Below are 26,096 nucleotides of genomic sequence, written 5' to 3'. Positions count from 1 at the left end.
GCAGACCCTGCGTGATCCAGATGTTAGGCACAGAAACTCTGAGTGAGGTAAATTTGCTCTCCACACTATTCCTCCTGTGTTCCAGTTAAGCAGTCCATGAGCAAGTCATAGAGAATTCAGTGAGATTATGTTGCATGCAGGGAGTTAACTCGGACAAGGTTGGAACATTTATACCAGGGTTAAGTTCAGTCAAGTGTAGAACTGGACAGGACACAGAGCAGTTGTCGAAATTCCGGGATAATGGTAGAGACCGTTTCTACCTTTGGGAACACTAGGAGAAAAACCATGAAGTGAAATAGAAAAAAAGGCTCAATTCAGGAGGGTACAAGATAGAAAGGCTTTTTTTTTAAATACCCCCTCCCACCTGCTTTCTCCCCTCCTCTCCTGAACGGTGTAACTCTGGTTATGTCAATTCCTCAGATCCTCGACCCCCTCCCCCCTCTCCCCATACCTCCCACCTCACTCCAGGCCCTTTATGTGTGAGCCTCATTTTCCTATGTGAGAGTGAGAAGAACTTGCTGTTATTGTGAGGTTAATTACTGGGAAAGGATCCTTCAGCTTCCTCACGTAAGGAGGTGTTGGGGGAGGGTGGGGATTGGGTGGGGAGTTGGAGGGGTGGTGGTGGGGGGTGTGTGGGGGGGATGGGGGGTGACATTGTGGCGGAGGATGGTTGGGGTGGAGGGTGGGGCAGGGGTTGGGTTCTGTCCTCAGGATTGCTTCCTCAGGAGTGGATATTGCTACCAGCAGCTTCTAGGTAAACACAAGTCTGTGGGAATATGGATTTAAACTGTTATCTGGTTGGCCTTTTTTAGCAGTAAGAACAGGAAGGGCCAACAATGACTGAAAGGGACAATGGTCAGTTAGAATCTGACCGGCCAGGAAAATCTGAACAGGACGGGTTCACCTTCTGGTTTCTTGGGGTGAGCCTGCTGAATTGCAAGGGACCCCAACCCCTGGATTAGGTGGTTGCCCCATGTGCCCGAAAATCCTCCGATGCTCTGAGAAACTGCTCAACTGCCTGGAAAACAGCTGCAACAGTTAACACTGTCTACCCTGCCCTCTGTAACATTCCACCAAAGGGAAAGGAAAATTCAGTCCCCCCCACCCTCACCTGTAAAGACATGGACATACAACCTGGCCCAGTACCAGCTCCCAACTTCCACCCCAAGGCAAATTGGCCCTCACACAATGGCACTCTGCCTTACCCATCCACCCTTTCTGCTCTCCCCCACCCTACAGCCCCTCCTCTTCATCTGTTCTTCTCCCCACCCATTCCTTTCCATGTCAACGTCCCTCCCCCTCCTAGTCCAGGATCCAAAAGGGGCAACTGGCAAGTTGAGCGAGCGACCCAATTGTTTTCCAATCATCAAGAAATCATTCCTTCAGCGAGAGTCTGCACGGCCAGGAGATGGGGTGTGGGCAGGGGTGGGTGGGGGGGATGACGAATGAAAGCAAGCCGTGGAGAGAGTGCCTCCTGAAATCATTTAAGTTGAAAACGGAAATGAAAATGACACTGTGGCATATCCGCTTACTGCTAATGAGCACTAAATGGATGTGGAGAGCATTTCCATCACAATGTGATACAGACTGGACCAATTATTCCTTATGTCTTCAAGGATTCATTAAGTGGGGTAGGATCAGCCAGAGAGCTCTAGCGTGTTGCAGGACACACAGACCACAAAGCATGGTCTAGCACTACACAGCCCCACGGAGAGCAGGAAACTAATGAAGAAAGCAGATTGACATTAAACGAGAAATGATTATAGAACTAATTAAGAGGTGGGAGGGAACACTGATACTACCTTCCTTGTTAATGAGCCTCTTAAGAATGTTAACTCCAATGTTAGAGCATTGCAGATTCCTCCTACATCAAGAGGTGTCAGCTGTGGATCAGTTCATAGCACCCTTGCCTTTGAATCAGAGGGTTGTGGGTTCATGTCCCACTCCCGGAAACCAAGAACTGTGATTGTACTCGAAAAGAGTTGCAATCTGTGACTGTTGATAACTCGAAAGAGTTTCCTCCTACATCAATCATCCAAGAGGTGTCAGCTGTGGCTCAGTTCATAGCACCCTTGCCTTTGAATCAGAGGGTTGTGGGTTCATGTCCCACTCCTGGAAACCGAGAACTGTGATTGTACTCAAAAAAAGAGTTGCAATCTGTGACTGTTGATAACTTGAAAGAGTATCAATCATCCAAAACAAAGATCTGTAGCTGCTGCTACCTTAGGGCTGGCACCAGTCCTGGTTTAGGGCCGAGGTCCTGGTTTTGAGGCGCACGGTTTGACACTGTTGGGTCGGAGACAATATGTTTATTTGGGAGGGTATTCTCTGCCCAAGCTTTCCTCCAAGTTTCAGTGTTATGGAGTTGGAGATGTTTGATTTGTGTCTAGAGAGGGTTTTGCAGAGCCATGTAGCAAGTTGAGGCACTTGAAGGTCTCCCTGGATGAGGAGGTCCATAGCTGCTGCTGATACATGTTATCTCTCTGCGTGTTGCTGCATCCTGTTGAATGGAGGAGCGATACTTAAGAGGACTGTTAACCACTAAACTGGATTTGATCTCTGTTCCAGAGATTATTCTCATTGCTGAGTGTTGTGTGTCAATGAGTTTGGCGTGGTGACTTGAGGCCCATATGGATGCAGAAGACCCAAGCTATGGCAGAAGTACGAAGAACAGTGCTTTTTGCACCCCACCTTGTGATGGGGAGTTGTGGATGGTGTTCACTTGTTTCTTGGTCTTTTCAACTGTCTTTCAGAGGTGGTGATGGTAAGTTAGGGAGCAGTCAAGGGTCACTCCAAGATAGGTGGGAGTTAGATCATGCCGCATTTTTTCTCCACAGAAGGTGAAGTGCTGTGTGCCTTGCAGTTTTCAATGTGGAATGCAGAGACAATGGATTTGGCTGGCTTTGATTGCTGTCTCCACTTCTAGAAATATTCAGCAATTTGACAGGTCAGAGTTTAGCATGGTGTTGTTTTATTCATTCATGGGATGTGTGGGCTTTGCTGGCTGGGCCAGCATTTATTGCCCATCCCTAGTTGCCCTTGAGAAGGTGATGGTGAGCTGCCTTCTTGAGCCGCTGCAGTCCATGTGGTGTAGGTACACCCATGGTGCTGTTAGGTAGTTCCAGGATTTTGACCCATAGTTAATAACCCATGGTTTTTGACCCACATATAACCCATGGTTTTCATATCGTTGTCAAGATGATATAATAATTCTCATAATGTTATTGGAATTTATTATAAAATAGAGTAAAAGCGGGATGTGTGTGTGTGCTTTAATTGAATCAGAGGCAGCTAGTCTGGGTGCTTAGATCTAAGAAGAGGGGTTAGGTTTGAAATGTTAATTAGATAAACATGGGGAAGTTTAGAAACATAGGTGTCAAGAGAACATTTGCATTTTGAAATAAACCAGCCTAGATTGTTGTCAAAGGATGGGTGAAAAGTGTCACCTAGCCAGGTGAAGTTTAGAAACAATATATTCATTTTTCCCAAAGATTACTGGTAAAACTGTGTGCTATGAGGGGGTTTTATTATCAGGGAGATAAAGTCCAAGGACATAATGAAACAATAGGTGTTTGCATTCAAAGAGTAGGATATGTATAAAGAAGGAGTGAGGGCTGTGTGTAAGGGTAAGACATGTTAAGATCTTACAAGTGTATGAAAAAGCCTTTAGCATCTATGCCTCAAGCTGCTGCCTTCAAAGGACTGAAGTTAAGAAAACTCACTTGGAAGTTGACTTGTTCAGGGTAACATGTTTCTTTGCCTGGGTCTTTTAAAATCTTTGTGTCTTACTGTTGCCTTAAAAGTGTAACTGGGAGTTAGATTGATTAGGGGAATTAGAAGTTATCATAGTAGGAATTTGTAGACCTATGTATGTATTTACAGTCACTTCTTCTATTAATAAACTTTTAATCTAGTTTTGTAAAATCCTATAAGACTTGGTGGTCTTATTACTACTGAATTCAGGGAACACATCTCAAAATTTATACAAATTGCAAAACAAGTGGTGGCAGTTGTTTCAAGTTTCCCTTTGGGATTTGAACAGCTCAGCATTTACCATCTAACAATTGTGGAAAGGTTTTACCTGAGTTGTCAAGGCAATATCGTCGGCGTACTTAAATCTTTGTGATAATGTGGTGGGCATGTCGCTTATTTCAATGTTAAAAAGTGTCGGTACCAGGACACTGCCCTGTGGGAGACTGTTTCTGAGTGTTCATAGAGGACTGACCTTGTCTCGCAGGTAGACCTTCATCCTTCTGTTGCTCAGAAATGACCGCGGCAGCCAGAGTAGTTTGGCACATGGCAGCAGCAGGGACATGTTGAGCATCAGCCATGTTTTCAGACAGTATTATTGGCTGAGCAAAAATCTATTAAAGTGGCTCCAGTCTTGAGCTTGCGATGAAAACCAGCCTCGATGTTTGTGGGGATAGCAAAGACTTGTTCACAGCAAACTGCACTGGGGCATAAAGCCAGTCTGCTCTTAGAGGAGGGATGAGTTGACAATAGAGCTCACTCATAAAAGAATGAGCCACTCCAGGGGCCTACTGGTTATACAAAGCAGTAAACTGGGTCTGTTGTTTCCAGGGTCATCTGGCTTTCCTGGTTTTGTCAGGGCTATTACCATGGCCTCACACCAGATTTGGGGAATGTGGCGGTTTTTGAGAAGAGTGTCAGTAGCCAATGTTTTGCTAGTGGGGAAAGATAGTGCGGCAGGAAGTCTGGTGAGATACCACCCTTCCCGGCAGCTTTGCCCTTTTTTGTGGTTATTAGGCCAGCATCAATTCCATGAGGGTAAAGTCACCTGGCTGTGGGGAAGACTCTGGACAACTCATAAGACCATAAGATGTACGAGCAGAAGTAGGCCATTCAGCCCTTTGAGACTGCTCTGCCATTCAATTAAATCATGGCTGATCTGATCATCCTCAATTCCACTTTCCTGCCTTTTCCCCAGAATCTTTGATTCCCTTACTGATTAAAAATCTGTCTCAGCCTTGAATATAGTTAACAACTCAGACTCTACAGCCCTCTGTGGTAAAGAATTCCAGATTCACTGCCTTCTGAGAGAAGAAATTCCTCCTCATCTGTGTTTTAAATGGGTGACCCCTTACTCTGAGTTTATGCCCTCTGGTCCTAGACTCTCCCACAAGGGGAAACAACCTCTCAGCATCTACCCTGTCAAGCCCCCTAAGAATCTTATATGTTTCAATAAGGTCACGTCTCATTCTTCTAAACTCCAATGAGCACAGGACTAACCTACTTAACCTCTGCTCATAAGAAAATCCCTCCATCCCTGGCATCAACTTAGCGAACCTTCTCTGGACTGCCCCCAATGCCAAATATGGGACGTGGGCATCACTGGCTAGATCAGCATTTATTGCCCATCCCTAATTGCCCTTGAAGATGGTGGTGAGCTGTCTTCTTGAACCACTGCAGTCCATGCGGTGTAGGTACACCCACAGTGCTGTTAGGAAGGGAGTTCCAGGATTTTGACCCAGCGACAGTGAAGGAACGGCAATATATTTCCAAGTCAGGATGCTGAGTGACTTGGAGGGGAACTTCCAGGCAGTGGTATTCCCATCTATCTTCTGCTCCTGTTCCTTCTAGGTGGTAGTGGCCGTGGGTTTGGAAGGTGCTGTCAGGGAGACTTGGTGAGTAGTTAGAGTGCATCTTGTAGATGGTACACACTGCTGCCACTGTGTGTCAGTGGTGTAGGGAGTGAATGTTTGTGGATGGGGTGCCGTTAAGTGGGCTGCTTTGACCTGGATGGTGTCAAGCTTCTTGAGTGTTGTTGGAGCTGCACTCATCCAAGCAAGTGGAGAGTATTCCATCAACTTCTAACTTGTGCCTTTTAGATGGAGGGCAGGCTTTGGGGAGTCAGGAGGTGAGTTATTTTCTGCGGGATTCCTGGCCTCTGACCTGCTCTTGTAGCCACAGTATTTATATGGCTCGTCCAGTTCAGTTTTTGGTCAATGGTAAACCCCAGGACGTTGATAGTGGGGAATTCAGCGGTGGTGGTGCCATTGAACATCGAGGGGTGATGGCTGGATTCTCTCCTGTTGGAGATGGTCATTGCCTGGCACTTGTGTGGCGCAAATGTTACTTGACACTTGCTATCCCAAGCCTGGATATTGCCCAGGTCTTGGTACATTTGGACATGGACTGCTTCAGTTTCTGAGGAGTCACGAATGGTGCTGGACATTGCTGCTGGATCTCCAGTTTGTTGGTATTGTTGAAAGAGGGCTTTGCACTCAGGGCTCCAATGTACTGCTGACTGAAACCTCAAGGGATGTTCTTCTTTGCTGCAGCAGTAAGCAGGGCCATGAAATGATTATACTGTTCTGGTGTTGGTGGGGGAGGGGGGTGAATGCAGTGGATAGTTGCCTTCACATGAGCAGTAAATCCAGGGCAGTTTGCCTCATGGACGTTCCATTTTGGCACTTTTTTTTTGACATGACAGGGATTTCAACTACCGTGTGGCTGATAATCAGGGCTATATTCTCTCCTCCACCTTGCTGATCAGAAGGTTGCACTGTGTCTGGCATCATACACAAGGTAAACAGCCAGTGTCAACATCTAAACTGTCAGGGCTTCCCTGTTGTTATCATTCGAATCGTAGCCCCAATCCGCATGGCAACTGGTGAAGTCTCCCACATATGTGATTGGATGTTCAGGGGGTGCGAGAGTTGGATTAGGCCATCCTCTGCTGAGGGGCTTTATAAATAAGTGTCAGTTTGTCAATCTTGATAGCTGCTGTGGAGCTACCTTTCTGTTCTGTGCTTGGGATTGTAATGTAGTCAGTATTTTCACCTTTCACATAAATCGCCAGGCCATATTTTGAGGGTGTAAGTTATGGCAGGATTATAAATAAATCTTGTAATGACATGCTTGCTTATTGTTAGCAACGAGGACAGCAATGTTATTTGTTCTCAGCATCTTTTCCAGGTAGTCACATTTGGCCCACGGGAGACTTTCAGCATTCGTCGACAGATCCATGTTCCAGGGTCCAATATTTAGAAAGCTTGGCCTTGCGAGGGGTTGGGTGGTGATGGCTTCGATTTTTAGTTTTGCCCCATTGACCAGGAGGCCTGCAAGGGGCGCTTGGTCACCGTTTCGATTACACTGGTTACGGATTCGAGAGTTGAAGGATCGGCTTGTCAGGATGGGCCATGGGAAGGCTGTCATCCTCGCACCAGCGCAGTGGTAATGTCACTGGACTAGCAACCCAGAGGCCCAGGTTAATGATCTGAGGACACAGTGTTCCCGGTGGAATTTAAATTTAATCAAATAAAGTCTGGAATTGAAAGCTGGCCTCAGTAATGGTGACCGTGAAACTATCATTGATTGTTTTTATAACCCATCCGGTTCACTAATGTCCTGTAGGGAAGAAAATCTGCCATCCTTACCTGGTCTGGCCGAGAGATGACTCCAGACCCACAGCAATGTGGTTGGCTCTTAACTGCCCTCTGAAATGGCTGAGCAAACCACTCAATTCAAGGGCAATTAGGGATTAACAACAAATGCTGGCCTTGCCAGAGATGCTCACCTCCCATGAAAGAATGAATAAAAATAAAATCTCGGACAAAAACGCTTCATATCTGTCGCAGCTGTGACAGGTTCCTCACAAGTGCTATTTATCCAGTGCCCACTGTCCCACCAAGCTAGTTGTCTTTTACAATGAAGGGATCAGTGGTCTACATCTTGTCTTTGTGCATCCATGTGAAGCGGGTGTCCGTTTTACAGCTCTCTTGATTTTTATTTCCATTTAAGTCGGTGTCTATACCAGTGTCTTTAAGCTGCATCATTTTTCATGCTTGCAGTTTCCATGGTAACCCTTAGGTTTCCTTTGCAATGGGAGTGATTTTAATAAAGCTACGATTGCATTCAGAACCCAAGATGATCATCATCCTCCAGACATACGTCAATCAGTAACCTTGCCCTATATCTATGAGCTAAGGTTAAATTAATATCCTGTGATAAATCGCCTCAAATTTCAAGATACGATGAGTAGCAACTGTAAAGTTATTGATGACGGATGTGATGCAAAGCCTTGGACCTCTGATGTGCATTCACTGTTGTTATAGAGCCAAACGTGGCATACAACTAGATCAGACAGACAACCATGAGACTAATCATCAGTTAGTTTTGTTCAGGTGCTGTTGGTTGAGGGATAAACGTTAGCTCGGGCACCAAGAGAATGCTCTGCTCTTCTTCAAAAAGTGCCAAAGGATATTTCACAAATACCTATCAAATGGTTTGATGTCTAATCTGAAAATTGGAGATATATGTATAGCCAGTTCTTGGTAGTAAAGAACTTGAATATTTCTGAAAAGAGAGACAAAGTTGCCGACGCTTTTCACCTTGCACTCATCAGTACAAATGCAAGAGTGCCAAATTTCAAACAATCACAATAATTTATGATGTTGGCAAGTTGACCCTACTTGGCCAAGGCATTGTCATAGAGAAAGCAACAGGGAACTACAGGCTCCCCAGGCTCCCATTTTTCCTTCTTTGGGCAGCACTTGATGAACAATCCTGAGTGCATTAATAGCTACATTAACAACCAACTTAATAATCGGTTGAGCTCGTAATGTGGCCCATTTACATTTTCTAGAAGCGACATGCATTCAGACGCAGGGACCTGTTCTCTGCAAAAAAAAGAAATATTTTAAAGGAATATGTGCGAGGAATATGTCCTCGGCCCAACCATCTTCAGCTGCTTCATCAATGACCTTCCTTCCGTCATAAGGTCAGAAGTGGAGATGTTCGCAGATGATTGCACAATGTTCAGCACCATTCGTGACTCCTCAGATACTGAAGCAGTCCATGTCCAAATGCAGCAAGACCTGGACAATATCCAGTCTTGGGCTGACAAGTGGCAAGTAACATTCGCGCCACACAAGTGTCAGGCAATGACCATCTCCAACAAGAGAGGATCCAACTATCGCCCCTTGATGTTCAATGGCATTACCATCACTGAATCCCGCACTATCAACGTCCTGGGGGTTACCATTGACCAGAAACTGAACTGGACTAGCCATATAAATACTGTGGCTACAAGGGCAGGTCAGAGGCTAGGAATCGTGCGATGAGTAACCCACCTCCTGACTCCCCAAAGTCTGTCCACAAGGCACAAATCAGGAGCGTGATGGAATACTCCCCACTCGTTTGGATGAGTGCTGCTCCCACAGCACTCAGGGAGCTTGACACCGTCCAGGACAAAACAGCCCGCTTGATTGGCACCACATCCACAAACATTCACTCCCTCCACCACCGACGCACAGTAGTTGCAGTGTGTACCATCTACAAGATGCACTACAGGAATTCACCAAGGCTCTTTCGACAGCACCTTCCAAACCCACGACCAATACCATCTAGAAGGACAAGGGCAGCAGATAGATGGGAACACCACCACCTGGAAGTTCCCCTCCAAGTCACTCACCATCCTGACTTGAAAATATATCGCCATTCCTTCACTGTCGCTGGGTCAAAATCCTGGAACTCCCTTCCTAACAGCACTGTGGGTGTACCTACACCACATGGACTGCAGCAGTTCAAGAAGGCAGCTCACCATCACCTTCTCAAGGGGCAATTAGGGATGGGCAATAAATGCTGGCCCAGCCAGTGAAGCCCACATCCCATGAATGAATAAAAAAAAAATTAAAAGCCTTGTGCATTTCTTGAATTACCTGGGAGCTTATGGAGCCTAATGTTCCCTGGTGCCTTCTCCATGGCAAAGCCTCAGCCAATCAGAGTTGACTTGCCACCCAGTCAGCACCCTTTTCTCCTGTGCTATAACTTGCTGTTTTTGTTTACAATTTGGCATTCTTGCATTTATCCTGATGAGGCAAGACAAAAAAGCTTTGACAATATCTCTCTTTTCAGCTCTATGTGTGTGAATGTATATATATTATTATATATAATTATACATATATATGTAAATATATAATTATAGATTTATATATATTAAAATATATGTATGTAAATAGAGTTATGGATCGCTGAGAATGAGGCACATGGGGGTCTAACTGAGAGATCAGCATGGTTTACAATAACAGACGCCTAGGACTGAGATACTAACTGAAATCTAGATCGTTTCTGAATTGAATGATGGATATCCATGCCTGGGCTGGTGTGAGATCTTGTGGAGGCTTTCTGATAGAAGTGAAACCTACCTAGAACCCAGGGCACTTGATTGGCCGTCTCTACATGAAGACAAATGATTATCAAAGGTTGGCAGAGATCTGTGCGTTTGATTTTAATTACATTCACGTTTTACTGCTCACAGGTTGTACTTGACCAGGTAGCTGCACTGCCCATTTGTCTCAATCTTCTTGTCTGTAGCCGATAGCTATCCCCATTGACCATTCCATTTCCTGCACTTCTGCCCTCACTCCTTCTCCTCCCTCACAGGCCCATATTAGAATTCCCCATATCCTCGCCCTCCATCATCACCCCTTTTGTCATTTAATCTTTCCTGCCTCAGTTAGCTCAGACCTCTCACTGTGTAATTTCCTCCCCACCCCACCCCACCCCCCCTTTCCATGCCTTGCTTAAAAACTGTCACATATTGAGCTATTCCCAATCCTGATGAAGGGTTATTTACTGGAATCATTAACTGTCCTCTCTCCACAGTGGCTACCAAACCTGCCGAGAGTATTTCCAGCATTTTCTGTTTCTATTTCAGTATCTGCAGTGTTTTATTTTTGTCCCCATTATCCACTGTGTCTCCGGGGAGGGAATGTGGCTGATTAAGTGAGGCACTGCCTGAGCTGAAATCCTCCGCTGTCTTCCCACCTGACAGTTCGAGCATTTATATCTCGATTGTCCGCCTGGTTTTCTTCCCCACTTTGCTCCAGCATTGTGAGGGGTAGGTCCAGCCGGAAAACTCCCAATCCCGCCCTTTCGTTCAATTTTAACCAGATGTTTTTATACAGATTTTTAGTTGTGTTTTGTTTTGTGAAAGATCTAAAGGTTCAAAAGAAAACAGTGGCTGAGCAATGCAGCGATTAAGGGATGGCACCCAGCACATATAATTGGTGATGGGATTCCACAGGAAGGACCCTGATTGCTTTTGTATTACACTGGCTTGGTTAGGCATGTGTCGACAAGCACATGCCACTGCTGGACGCTGATGAAGGATGTCCCTGCCCTGAGCATCAAGCATCCAACAGGTAGCTGAGGCCCCTCTCTCTCTCTGGAGCCCTCTCCTTGGGCCCCGCTGTTTTATTGATATCTTTGCAGAAGTCTCTCAGAATCCTAAAAAGACTCATATTTACATCCCAAAGCACCAATAAAATATATTTTTTTAAGTGTAGTCACTGTTGCAGTGCAGAAAATGCATCAGCCAATGTGTGCACAGCAAGATCCCACAAACAGCACTGAGATAAATGACCAGATAATCTATTTTAGTAATGTAGGTTGAGGGATGAGCATTGACCAGGTCACCAGGGAAAACTCCACTGCTTTTCTCCCAGTAGCACTGGGGGCTCTTTTATGCCTGTCTCAAAGGGCAGCCTCGGTTTGAGGTCTCATCTGGAAGATTGCACCTCTGCACTGGAGTGTGAGCCTGCATTAAGTGGGACTTGAACCATCAGCCTTCTGATCCAGAGACAAGAATACTAACCGAGCCATGGATGGAATCTTCTGCACGAATCCTTCTGTCACTTCCTCTCACTGCTACCCAGTGCCCGCTTGCCAGCACATTTGTACAATGCCTTGCAGTATCTCACTACAGCTAGTAAGATTATATAGGGTGGAAATTACTTGACTGGTGCACTGATACATTCTTCTTTTCTTATTGTCTCTCTGTTCTCTTGCAGCAATTATTAATCCAAAGCAGCCCAAGGAGGCTCCCAAGAGTTTCAACTTCGACTATTCCTACTGGTCCCACACCACGGTATGTAGCCCACAGCACCTTACATAGAACAGAGGGCCGTGAGCAGCTCCCAGTCCCCCACCTCTCCATTGCCCCATTCCCAGTAGAGGCCCAACCACCTTCAGCTGCTTCATCAATGAGCTTCCTTCCATCGTAAGGTCAGAAGTGGGGATGTTCGCTGATGATTGCACAATGTTCAGCACCATTCACGACTCTTTAGATATTGAAGCAGTCCTTTCAGGCTTGGGCTGACAAGTGGCAAGTAACATACGTGCCACACAAGTGCTGGGCAATGACAATCTCCAACAAGAGAGAATCTAACCATTGCCCCTTGACATTCAATGACATGACTATCACTGAATCCCCCACTATCAACATCCTGGGGGTTACCATTGACCAGAAACTAAACTGGACTAGCCACATAAATACGCGGCTACAAGAGCAGGTCATAGGCTAGGAATCCTGCAATGAGTAACTCATCTCCTAACTCCCCAAAGCCTGTCTACCATCTACAAGGCACAAGTTAGGAGTGTGATGGAATACTCCCCACTTGCCTGGTTGAGTGCAGCTCTAACAACATTCAAGAAGCTTGACAGCATCCAGGCCAAAGCGACACGCTTGATTGGTACCCCATCCACAAATATTCATTCCCTCCACCACCGACGCACAGTGGCAGCAGTGTGTACCATCTACAAGATACACTCTAACAACTCACCAAGTCTCCTTAGTCAGCACCTTCCAAACCTGAGACCACTACCATCTAGAAGGATAAGGGCAGTACACAAATGGGAACACTACCACCTGGAAGTTCCCCTCCAGGCCACTCATCATCCTGACTTGGAAATATATCACCATTCCTTCACTATCGCTGGGTCAAAATCCTGGAACTCCTTCTCTAACAGCACTGTGGGTGTACCTACATTAGGGATGGGCAATAAATACTGGCCCAGCCAGCGAAGCCCACATCCCATGAATGAATAAAACAAAAGGGAGTTACTCAGAATATAACCCATGGTATATCTGCCCTGAAAGTGTTAGGACAGTGTAGAGGGAGCTTTACACTGTACTTCACCCATGTTTTATCTGCTCTGAGAGCGTTTGATGGGGCTGTGTGGATGAATCTTTACTCTGCATCTAACATGTACTTACCTGATCTGGGAGTGTTTGTTCTGTTGAGTTTATGCCCTCCTTCTTAGTGATCGATTTCCCTAAGGACTTTCTGTGCTCACTGTTACACAAAGTATGAATCAAACATGTCGCAACAAATATGACTCCTGATCTCGAAGAATATTGTCTTGGTGCATCAGTGTCATAATGACAGTTGAGTTTATAAAGGAATGCAGTATGTTTATGAGTGATGGATGGGAAGAGATTGGGATGGAGTTACTGAAGGAGGAGGCCAGACATCTTCTAACTATGACCACCTGATGCCTTAATTCCAGCCTGCCGACTTCAACTATGCCTCACAGCAGCAGGTGTACCAGGACATTGGAGAGGAAATGTTGGAGCATGCCTTCGAGGGGTACAATGTCTGTATCTTCGCCTATGGACAGACTGGGGCAGGGAAATCCTACACCATGATGGGCAAACAGGAAAAGGAGCAGCAGGGGATCATCCCACAGGTAAAACCCATGAGTCTGCTAACTGAGGGTCTCAGGCTGAACTCCAGGTGGCATCATTATCCACTAGCATTACTGTCAATGGTCAATGATAAAGCAACAATGGGATCTTATCTCCACGATACAGTCCGTGCACTCACCGTGTCCCCCAGTACAGTCCGTGCACTCACCGTGTCCCCCAGTACAGTCTGTGCACTCACCGTGTCCCCCAGTACAGTCCGTGCACTCACCGTGTCCCCCAGTACAGTCCGTGCACTCACCGTGTCCCCCAGTACAGTCTGTGCACTCACCTTGTTCCCCAGTACAGTCCGTGCACTCACCTTGTTCCCCAGTACAGTCCGTGCACTCACCTTGTCCCCCAGTACAGTCCGTGCACTCACCGTGTCCCCAGTACAGTCCGTGCACTCGCCGTGTCCCCCAGTACAGTCCGTGCACTCGCCATGTCCCCCAGTACAGTCCGTGCACTCACCGTGTCCCTCAGTACAGTCCGTGCACTCACCGCGTCCCTCAGTACAGTCCGTGCACTCACCGCGTCCCCCAGTACAGTCCATGCACTCACCGTGTGTCCTCAGTACAGTCCGTGCACTCACCGTGTCCCCCAGTACAGTCCGTGCACTCACCGTGTCCCCCGGTACAGTCCGTGCACTCACCGCGTCCCTCAGTACAGTCCGTGCACTCACCGTGTCCCCCAGTACAGTCCGTGCATTCACCGTGTCCCTCAGTACAGTCCGTGCACTCACCGTGTCCCTCAGTACAGTCCGTGCACTCACCGTGTCCCTCAGTACAGTCCATGCATTCACCGTGTCCCTCAGTACAGTCTGTGCACTCACCGTGTCCCTCAGTACAGTCTGTGCACTCACCGTGTCCCCAGTACAGTCCGTGCACTCACCGTGTGTCCCCCGGTACAGTCCGTGCACTCACCGTGTGTCCCCCGGTACAGTCCGTGCACTCACCGTGTCCCCCGGTACAGTCCGTACACTCACCGTGTGTCCCCAGTACAGTCCGTGCACTCACCTTGTCCCCCAGTACAGTCCGTGCACTCACCGTGTCCCTCAGTACAGTCCGTGCACTCACCGTGTCCCTCAGTACAGTCCGTGCACTCACCGTGTCCCTCAGTACAGTCCGTGCACTCACCGTGTCCCTCAGTACAGTCCGTGCACTCACCGTGTCCCCCAGTATAGTCCGTGCACTCACCTTGTCCCCCAGTACAGTCCGTGCACTCACCGTGTCCCCCAGCACAGTCCGTGCACTCACCGTGTCCCCCAGTACAGTCCGTGCACTCACCGTGTCCCCCAGTACAGTCCGTGCATTCACCGTGTCCCCAGTACAGTCCGTGCACTCACCGTGTGTCCTTCAGTACAGTCCGTGCACTCACCGTGTCCCCCGGTACAGTCCGTGCACTCACCGTGTCCCCCGGTACAGTCCGTGCACTCACCGTGTGTCCCCAGTACAGTCCGTGCACTCACCGTGTGTCCCCAGTACAGTCCGTGCACTCACCGTGTGTCCCCAGTACAGTCCGTGCACTCACCGTGTCCCCCAGTACAGTCCGTGCACTCACCGTGTCCCCCAGTACAGTCCGTGCACTCACCATGTGTCCTCAGTACAGTCCGTGCACTCACCGTGTCCCCCAGTACAGTCCGTGCACTCACCGTGTCCCCCAGTACAGTCCGTGCACTCACCGTGTGTCCTCAGTACAGTCCGTGCACTCACCGTGTCCCCCAGTACAGTCCGTGCACTCACCGTGTCCCTGGTACAGGCTTCGTTCCCATGTGAATTCTGAATTCTTGATCGTTTCTAGTCTCAGCTCCATTTATAGATATAATAAAACTGGCTGGTCAGATATTGCCTAGTTTCAAAGGTGTCTCCGAAATCTGATGCTAGTTTCAGTTAATTTGATGAAGGATGTAATTGTGTGATCCTCGTTGTAAATGTAGACACTTGCTTCTTTGTGATGTAACACTATTGTTAAAATGGATAATAAGTTTGGTCTGGTATTTAACACCGTTTCCCTGGACCAGCCCACAGGACTTTCCCAGGTGAATTCAGTGCTGGGGAAGCCCTTGGGCCCCACCTGCTGTTGCTGCCGAGCACTGTCACATTAAAACCTCCTCTCGCCTCAGGGCCCACCTCACCCCCACAGGATATAATAATCCCACGGGGGGCTGGGGGGCTGGGTATTCAGGCCAGTTCAACAAGAAGAGCAGCGTCAATGTTAAATTGCAAACACCTCCCTGGAAGCCGCCACTTGAGGTTGGCCACATTGAAAATAATTCCAATACTTCAAATACAGGCACCGTCGCATCTCCCCTAATAGCATTCCCCTCTCATCCATCCATTCCCATATGGAAGGCACATTGTGTGGTGAACCCATGGGCTGGAATTTTTTGGAAGGGGGGGGGTCTTGCTTCCCGCCGTTTGTAGAGTCGGTGGGGATTGTCCCACCGACTCTGAGTGCCCCACAGCCATTTCACACTCCAATGTGCGTTAAGTGGCTGTCGGTGGGATCTGCCCCTCACTCGGGAGCAAGTCCCGCCTTAGAGAGCTGCCGGCCAATCTGAATGGCCGGAGACTCTCCATCCCCTGTAGTGAGAGGAGCTGGAGCGGACAGAAGAGGAAGCGCATGAGGACGCCCGAGACTAAGTCTGGGCACCAGAGGCCAAGGTAGGTTTGACGGTAGGGCAGGCCTGGAGGGTGATGGAGCAATGGGGACAATCGGGGGATAGGCTGGGGTGGGGGTTGTGGGGGGGGGGTGGTAAGGAGCTCTGGAGGCCACTATATCTTAAGGGGAGGCGCCCGACTTCAGAAGGGAGCTTCTGATGGAGGAGGCTCCTCTTTCCCTGCCCAAGATCTAAGTCCATTGATCTTCAGGCTTCCCCCACGCAATGTCAATCCTTCTGCCGGCCTAAACATTGAGGCTGGGTGGGAAACGGCCAATAATTCTCCACTTAAACGCCTCAATTGGGGTAAGGGCCGTGCCTGCCCCAGAGTAAAATTGCTGCGTGGGCAGTAACCCCGAGGGAATCCCATCCCTTCAATTTCATGCTCCCCCTCCCCCCCCCAACAGCCCAGAAACCCGCCGGTGGGAGAGCAGTGTAAAACTCAGGCCATGATGTCCAATTCAGTCACTGAATAGTTTGGTGAAATTGGCAAAAGGTGCGTAATGTCAGAAGGTTGTGGCACAAGGAAAGATCATGACTTTTACTGGGCCAATCACCAAGTCCATTGGCAACGGAAAACACTGGACACATGGCTAAGTGTGAGATGGCAATGGGTGAAAGCAAAATGGATTTTAGATAATGGAGATTATTTTCACCAACATCCACAGTGGCAGAGACCTCCCAATATCTCTGGGATTGAATACTTGCATAGCTCAATCTCAGGGATAGAGCACGTTCTCTGCTGCTATGGATCCTGGTTAAAGAGAGCCCCATAGATCTGCACCAACCTGGACTGAAGTGGGATTCTGTCTCCAAGCCATTTAGGGTAAATTTCCCACTGCAGTGTACCCCTTCCTCACCCCCGCATGATGTCAGCCAAATCACTCACAGCAGAGAGCTCTGACTGCCAGCAGTGCAGTCAGGCGGGCGCCTGGAGAGTCAGGAATCCTGTCAGGAGCACTGACATACACGAGGGGGTCTTAACTTATTGGGGTGGGTGGGGTGAGGCTGGGGGCAGTGTTTGGGTGGTTGTGGTGTCAGCATTTTGCAGGGGAGTCTCTGAAATTGGGAGGGTGTCTCAGCATTTAGAATGGTGTCTCTGAAGATGGAAATGAAGGCAATGGTTCACCACATGTCTCAAATACAAAAGGGTCTTTATGTACACAAGAGAGGAGCATGGGTGCAAAGTGTGAAAGTAGCCGAGCAGGAGAAATGCTCAGGTCAGACTGCGAGCAGCAGGCGTGACATGCAAACCAAGCGGTCAGAACCCAGCTGAATACATGGAGAGAGTGGGGAACAGTCACTGTGTGGTGGGAGAGACATCTCACTGTACAGATGAGCTGCTAACAGCCTCCTACTTATGCCCAACATTAGCAGCAGTGGCACATGATGAGAGAGGGTTCCTGACAGGGGTCTGAAGGATATTAATCCCTGCAATGTGGCTGGGATCCCTCAGGCACTTGGCCCTATAGCCGCTAGCTTCCAACGTAGCAGATCCCAGGGGCAGGCGATCATCCCATCAATGGAAAAGGACGTAGGATAGCAATAAGCTGGGAAAGCCATCAAACAGAGAATGAGTTGGATGATCATAATGAATGACGGAGCAGGCTTGAAGGGCCGAATGGCCTACTCCTGCTCCTATTTTCTATGTTTCTATGAACTGAATTCACATCCTGCTGACAGGTCACCAGAATTAGGCACAATCCCAGGTGAGTAAAAGGAAGGAACTCTGCAGGAGATGCAATCAATCCCAGGATATTTGACTCACCTGGTTTACTGTACACAGAATGATCATTTTGAAAATAAGGACACCTGCAAATAAAGGGCACTTGTGCAAGTCTCTTAGGTGCCCTGAATTTGCAGGGTTCACTGTCGTTACATGTGATATGTTTTGATATTTTCTCTTTTACCTTTCTCTTTCTCCAGCTATGTGAAGATCTTTTTGCCCGAATTAATGGCAGTGCAAATGCCAATCTCTCGTACTCAGTGGAGGTAAGAATGAAACATCCTGTTCCAGATTACTCCTGGTTCTGACACTTGGCTGTGATTATTTACAGTGTGCGTTCAGGGTGAGGATGTCACATCTCACATCATAGAATTTATTTTTTAAGAATCTTCTAGGGAATGTCGGTGGCAAAATAGGTGTTCAGTCTTAGGGCCTACAGTCAGGAATGAGACTGCTGCGGAAAGGGCTCCTTTGCAAAATGTCTTTAGCCTGTTCAGTTCCTAATGGGCATGGCCTACAAACCAAAACAGCCCCATAATTAAATGGCAGACAGGCCTAAAAATTATGTGGTAAACGGGAAAGATAACACATTAGCAGCAAGTGCTCCTCAGTAGTTGAAGCAGGGACATGTTGATGAGAGAGCTCTACTCTTCATTGAGCTCTACCCGAACTAGGAGTACTTGAGTGGGTGCTGTCAACCTTGGGGGCCTGAATGAGGGTGTATTCCATTCCACTAACACCAACCGTCTTAAACTGCACCAACAACTTATGTTTACATAGCAACTTTAACATAGGAATGTGTCCCAAGGCGCTTCACAGAAACATGATCAGATAAAGATCAACTATGAGACAAAGAAACATTAAGAGGGAGCAGAGGGGTTTAGGGAGGGTGCTCAATGCCTCAGCAGCTGAAGGCACGGCTGCCTGAGGTAGGGGAAAGGACATGAAGGATGTGCAAGAGGCCAGAATTGGAAGAAGACAGAGTCCTCCAAGGTCTGTAAAGTTAGAGTAGGTTTCAGAGATAGGGAGCGACATGGCTGTGAAGGGATTTGAACGCAAGGATCAGAATTTTGAATTGCAAGTGTTGTTGAACTGGGAACCAGTCTAAGTCAGCAAACAGTGGGGGGTTGGGGGGGAGGTGGTGGGGGGTGCGGGGGCAGGGCGGGGGATAGGGGTGCCAGTGATGATGGGTGAGTTTGTACGTAGGCAGCAGTGTTTTGGATAAGCTGAAGTTTAGGGAATGGGGAGGATCCAGGAGAGCATTGGGGCAGTTGAGTGGAGGTGACAAAGGCTTGGAGGAGGGTTTCAGCTGCAGATGAGCTGAGGCAGGGCAAGGACAGGTTATGTTACTGAGGTGGAAGTAGACAGGCTTTGTGATAGAGAGGATATGGGGTCAGAAGCTGAGCTCGGACTCCAAGGTTGCAAATAATCTGGTTCAACCTGAGTAATGGCTCAGGAGTGGGAGATGGAATTTGTGATGAGTTTACAGAGTTAGTGGTGGGGGCTAAGCCAACGGCTTTACCCTTCCTAAGGTTTAATTGGAAGAAATTGTGGCTCATCCAGGCCTGGATGTTGGACAGCAGCCTGACACCAAGGAGGCAGTGGAGGGTTGAGGGAGGTGATATTGAGATGGAGCTGGGTGTTGACAGTATACACACGGTAACTGATTCTACACCTTTGAATTATGTCACTGAGGGGCAGCATATAGATGAGAAAGAGGAGGGATCCAAGGATAGGTCTTTCAGGCACTCATGAAAAGCTTACATTTAAAATTAATCATGTATGTGCTATAGTAGACGTTCCACATACTCCACCAGTACCACTGTTTCTCCAGCTCTCATTGTTTTTATTACCCATTTCCTACTCAATGCCTTAGGTTTCCACCACATTCAGGGAACATCCTGAAAGACTGCTATTGCAGTTATATGACCACAGTTATATCATACGACTGGTTATTTAAGTGCTTATAAATACACTAATAGCTGCAGGTCAGACAATGAGTTAACGTACTGACCTTTCACCCCGCTGTAGTGAAATTCTGCTTCATGCTGCATATCTCCAGCAGACAGGGTGTTTCGGGTTTGAGTGTAGGCGTGGTTGTCGCTTGGTGCAGAGAAGGCAAACAGAGAAAAAAGTTCTTTCTAAAAGAGGGAGTAGGGCCATCTCATCCTCCTAAAGCAAACGTTACTTGAATTACGCACACTGAATAAGGGTGGACGAGAGAATCCCGTTTCTCCGGCTGACAACCATGAGTCTGGTGTTTCGTTCTTTTGTGTGACCTTCTTGCTGTGTTTCCCAGGTCAGTTACATGGAGATTTACTGTGAGCGTGTGCGAGACCTCCTGAACCCCAAGACCAAAGGGAACCTTCGTGTTCGGGAACACCCCATCCTCGGCCCTTACGTGGAGGATCTCTCCAAACTCGCTGTCACCTCCTTCAATGACATTTCAGACCTCATGGACTCAGGCAACAAGGCCAGGTATGAGGAACTGGATATCTCCTGCCATGGGGAACATAGGAATCATCAGACAAATAAAGACCAAGGTCACCTTATATCATTCTGGTAGTTGCTTAATACACCAAAAATGGAACTACTGACTAATCATAGCAGTTGATCTCTATCAATTAGTCTACGACAGACCCAGACATGAGGCAAGGAATCCCCCTACTGGTGGAGAGCTTTGGCAACCAGAGATCCAAAGCCACTGGTTCCTCCCAGCTAGCTGCACTTATCATGTCTTAAATTACTCGTCTACTTATCCTAAAATGCTTTTTTTCAAAAACAAATCTCCGATTTACATCTAAATATTTCAATATTGTTTCCGCCGTCTCCCTAGGGAGCCTTTTCCATAGATTGACCACTTACTCTCTGAAAGATTGTTCCCTTATATCGGGCTTAAACTGGAAGATGCTTAAGGTAATGGCAGCTATCAGTGGAGCTCCACTTTGGGCATCATTTCCAGCAAGATTTATTCAAACTGCTGCCCCCAAAGTGACAGGCTGACAGAATAATCGACTGGCCACTGTGTGCTCAGTAAGAGTAGGAGGTGTGTTAAATTTAACCTGATCTATCAAGCAGGCATTGGAACGTAAAATTGGAGGTTGTGGGTTTGGGGGATTGTGGAACATGTGGCCAATCTGATCCTGTCACTCTTCCCTTGGGTAGGTTATGTTAAACTGTCTCACAGAGAATAGTGGGACTCCCAGGAATCAGTGTCACTGTTGCCCCAAGATCATCTACTGAATAGCATTTCCTTCATGTAACCAACTGATGAAAATGTTAACATTGCTATCACTCATTAAAGACTTTTGACCCCACTTACTGAGAGGTATAACCCTCCTTAACCCACAGACAAATATTGCCCCCACAAATATTGTTACTCACTGAAGTCTATTGGACCAGTTGATATTCACTAAATACTTTTGCACCTGTTGTTACATACTGTTAAATATTAGCCCTAACTCACGCACTAATGAGTACAGCCCCTCCTGTCACTATTGTCCCTGCCATTACTGATTATTGCCCCCATCACCATTGACTATTGCCCCCACCTTCATTGACAATTGCCCCCAGCATCATTGACTACTGCCCCCACCGTCACTGACTATTGCCCCCGCTGTCACTGACTATTGCTCCTGTTGTCACAAATCCCAAACCATTTGCTCCTGAATGTGAGTGACTGAGGGAGAACTGTTTTTTCACTGTCTTCAGTGAAGATAAGGTTCCACTCTAACTCCAATGATGTCAGTGTCTGATTGGGAGGTAAGTATGGGACAGAGGAGACCTGGGCATGTCGTTAAAGTCAATAACAAGAGTATTAACCTTCAATCTGCTGAGAGATGAGAATGAAAGAATTGGCAATGCAGGGATGAGTGAAAGCAAGAGGCAGCCCTGTGAAGAAATGTGAAAGAGGAAGAGGTCGGACTCAGATTCTTGTCTTTCTTTTCTCTCTCCTCAGAACGGTGGCTGCCACAAACATGAATGAGTCGAGCAGTCGATCTCACGCTGTGTTCAACATCATCTTCACACAGAAAGCAAATGACTTCACCCCAGATGCATCCTCTGAAAAGGTAAAGGCAATGAACAGACCGGGGTGGTGGGGGAATGTCAGCAGATTGACACTGTCCATTCCAATCCATCCCAGTGACAGTAAGGGATTGGGGGTATGCTTGCTCTGATTGAAGACTGAATGGTTCAGTGCCCTTCCACCTCCGGGAGTTGGGCTTTAAATCCAGCTCATTCAGATAGGACATAGGCCTTTTTGTGTTTGATGGAGAACTGTCCTGTGTTTAAACCTGAATTCAAATCCAGCTCAGACAGATGGTTGAAAGCCAGTGATAACCTTTGAGTGAACTTGTTTCAGACAGACTGATCGGATTCCTGGTGGGCATGAGTCTTCAACAGAAACCTAACTATGAGAAAAAGGAATATCTTCGATATACTTCATCCAAAGTTCAGCTCCCTGTATCCTAATGTGTACCAAGTCCTATTCACCCACCACTCCTACACTCACTGACTTACATTGGCACCCTGTCCATCAGCGCCTTGATTTTAAAATTCTTATCCACAAGTTCAAACCCCTTGATGACCTCACCCCTCCCTAGCTCTGTAACCTCCTCCAGCCTTATAACCCTTCAAGTAGTTTGTATGCCTTTCAACTCAGCTTCGTGTGCTTTCACACAAACATAAGAGATAGGAGGAGTAGGCCATTTATTCCCTCACACCCGCAAGCCTGCTATGCCATTGGATCGAGGCTGATCTGAGTGTGCACTTCACTGCCTGCCCTTCACAACCTTTGACTCCCCCCCTTGTAGATCAAAAATCTGTCTCTCCTCTGCCCACCATTGGCAATCGTTCCTCCCTAAACCTCTCCATCTCTCTCTCTCTCTCTCTCCATCTCTCTCTCTCTCCATCTCTCTCTCTCTCCATCTCTCTCTCTCTCTCCATCTCTCTCTCTCTCTCCATCTCTCTCTCTCTCCATCTCTATCTCTCTCTCCATCTCTCTCTCTCTCCATCTCTCTCTCCATCTCTCTCTCCATCTCTCTCTCTCTCCATCTCTCTCTCTCTCTCTCTATCTCTCTCTCTCTCCATCTCTCTCTCTCTCTCCATCTCTCTCTCTCTCTCTCTCCATCTCTCTCTCTCTCTCTCCATCTCTCTCTCTCTCAAAATCTCTCTCTCTCTCCATCTCTCTCTCTCCATCTCTCTCTCTCTCCATCTCTCTCTCTCTCCATCTCTCTCTCTCTCCATCTCTCTCTCTCTCTCTCTCTCCATCTCTCTCTCTCTCCATCTCTCTCTCTCTCTCTCCATCTCTCTCTCTCTCTCCATCTCTCTCTCTCTCCATCTCTCTCTCTCTCTCCATCTCTCTCTCTCTCCATCTCTCTCTCTCCATTTCTCTCTCTCTCCATCTCTCTCTCTCTCTCACTCTCCATCTCTCTCTCTCTCTCTCTCTCCATCTCTCTCTCTCTCTCTCCATCTCTCTCTCTCCATCTCTCTCTCTCTCTCCTGGTTTAAGAACTTCCTTGAAACCTACCTATTTGACCAAACTTTTAATCACCTGCCCTAGTATCTCCTTCCATGACTTGGTGTCAGTTTTTGTCTGATTTATGTCCCCATGAAGCATCTTGGGATACTTTGTGCCATTTTACTACCTCAGAGACACAATATAAATGCAAGTTGTTAGCAAATTGAAGTGACTGTTAGGGTTTGTGACTATATGTCACCGCAGCAAAAGCTGTGCAGTCAGGTAATCCCAGATTAACATGTGATAAAAGCAAAATACTGCGGATGCTGGAAATCTAGAACAGAAACAAAAATACCTGGAAAAATTCAGCAGGTCTAACAGCATCTGCGGAGAGGGATACAGTTGACGTTTCGAGTCCGTATGACCCTTCATCAGAACTAAGACATATAGAAATGAGAAGAAATATAAGCTGGTAGAGGGGGATGGGACAGGTAGAGCTCGATAGGAGCCCTTCCCCCCACCCCGCCTCCACTAGGGCCATCTGCCACTAGCTTGTCCTGCTCGCTACCCTTAATGTCCCCATTAGCACGTCCGTTAGATAATATCACCATCGTCAACACCCCTTTGTCCTTTTGTCTATAACATCTTTGGCAGTCTCTTATTGGCCTCCACCTACCACTGGCCCTCTATTGAGCTCTACCCGTCCCATCCCCTTCTACCAGCTTACATTTCATCCCATTTCTATATGTCTTAGTTCTGATGAAGGGTCATACGGACTCGAAATGTCAACTGTATCCCTCTCCACAGATGCTGTCAGACCTGCTGAGTTTTTCCAGGTATTTTTGTTTTTTCCCAGATGAACATGTCTGGATTTGGCATGGAAATGGAGGAGCGGTATTCCCAGGAATGAGAGGCTATCGTTGTAAAGAAATGTTGGGGAAACTGATTCCTTCTTTCAATGTTGAGAAGGTTATAATCTAATAAACTTTTACAAAATCATGGCAGAAAATGAATTTTCAGAGTATGGTGAATTTATTCCAATTAAGGGAAGGTGTACATTGAGGGTACAGCTCAGGAATGAAGGAAGAGCTTAGAAGAAATGTTTTCAGATGGAGGGTTATTAGATCATGGAATTCTTTATGACACGTGATTATGGAAGTGGATTCTATAACATCATGGGTGGCATTCAACCTTTTCCGAAATCCAGAGCTGGATGAGCAGAAATTTCCTCTAATTAAATATTGGGAAGATCGAAGCCATTGGTCTCGATCCCCACCACAAACCCCACTCCCTAGCCACCGACTTCATCTCTCTCCTTGGCTACTGTCTGAGGTTGAACCAGACTGTTTGAACTTTGGTGCCATATTTGACCCCGGGATGAGCTTTCAACCACATCCACAGCATCACTAACACCAACTATTAACACCCATGTAACATAGCTCGACTCCACCCCGCCTCATCACATCTGCTGCTGAACCCCTCCTGCCTTTGTTACCTCCAGACTTGACAATTCCAAAGCACGGCTGACCTCCCACCCTCTGTAAACTTGAGGTCATCCAAAACTGTTGCCTGTGTCCTAACTCAAACCAAATTCCATTCAACCCATCGCTCCTGTGCTCACTGACCGACACAAGCTCCTATTTCAGCAACACCTCCAGTCCCACAATCCTCTGTAATACCAGCACTCCTCTAATTCTGACTTCCTGAGCATCGTGATTTTAATCGCTCCAGCTGCCTAGGCCCTGTATTCTGGAATCCTTTCCCTAAACCGCTCTCCCTCCCTACCTCGTTTTTCTCCTTTAAGACACTCCTTAAAATCTACCTCTTTTCCCCTTCAAGCCACTCACCATTGTGTCTTGAAACTATATCGCTGTTCCTTCACTGTCATTGGGTCAAAAACCTGGAACTCCCTGCAAACAGCGCTGTGGGTGTACCTACACCACATGGACTGCAGTGGGTCAAGGAGGCAGCTCACCACCACCTTCTCAAGGGCTATTAGAGATGGGAAACACTTGCTGGCCTAGCCAGTCATGCCAATATCCCATGAATGAATAAAAAAATGTTTCTGGTCATCTGCCTTAATGTCTCCTTATGTAACTCGGTGTTGTATTTTGTTTTATAATGCCTCTGTGAAGCACCTTGGGGCATTCTACTATGCTAAAAGCACTATATGAATACAAGTTGTTATTGTTATTGGGGTGAACAAGGAAAGCCCTTAACGTTATGGCTGCCCTTTGCACACCGCTGCCTGTCACACACCCAGCCCCGATTCTGTGATTATGCAGCTTCTGTCACTGCTCGTTCTGTTCTTCATTGACAGTTACATCCTGCCTCTGGCTGCAACTTATGAAGCATCAAATCCAGCTCTGAGCCTTGGCACACAGTGACTGCCCTGTTGCTGGGGTACATATCACCTAGGTTACAGATGGCCTAGGTTACAGAAATATTATACAGTGGTGTACACAGAATTTGTATATACATTTACAGTGCATAGAGAACATGCCAGAGAGTTATAACGAGGTTCAAAATGGGGGAAGAGAATTAAAATGAACAATTATGTTATGACTTTTCATGAAATGCCTTACTTTGTTTCTAATTTCTTCTACAGGTCAGTAAAATCAGTTTGGTCGATCTCGCTGGAAGTGAAAGAGCAGATTCGACAGGAGCAAAGGGAACACGATTAAAGGTGAGAATTTGTATCCATCCAGCCATTCATTCATCCATTCATTCATCCACCCATCTGTACATTCATTCATCCACC

The 26,096-nt window shown here is 47.2% G+C and overlaps 1 protein-coding gene across 1 annotated transcript in view; it reads left to right on the top strand.

Moving 5' to 3' along the window:
• kif1aa (kinesin family member 1Aa) overlaps window positions 1-26,096 on the top strand; it is a 324,793-nt gene that overhangs the window by 121,719 nt on the left and 176,978 nt on the right. The window contains exons 3-8 of the mRNA XM_078563437.1: window positions 11,817-11,893; window positions 13,315-13,494; window positions 18,075-18,140; window positions 20,174-20,352; window positions 21,833-21,944; window positions 25,944-26,021. Of these exons, the coding sequence (XP_078419563.1) occupies window positions 11,817-11,893; window positions 13,315-13,494; window positions 18,075-18,140; window positions 20,174-20,352; window positions 21,833-21,944; window positions 25,944-26,021 (692 nt within the window). The remainder of the gene's footprint in view (window positions 1-11,816; window positions 11,894-13,314; window positions 13,495-18,074; window positions 18,141-20,173; window positions 20,353-21,832; window positions 21,945-25,943; window positions 26,022-26,096) is intronic.

The sequence above is a fragment of the Cetorhinus maximus genome, chromosome 19, assembly GCF_964194155.1.
Source record: "Cetorhinus maximus chromosome 19, sCetMax3.hap1.1, whole genome shotgun sequence".
In the NCBI taxonomy this organism is placed as follows: Eukaryota; Metazoa; Chordata; class Chondrichthyes; order Lamniformes; family Cetorhinidae; genus Cetorhinus; species Cetorhinus maximus.
The sequence above is the reverse complement of the archived record's forward strand: the minus strand, read 5'-3'. Positions and strand labels throughout refer to the sequence as shown.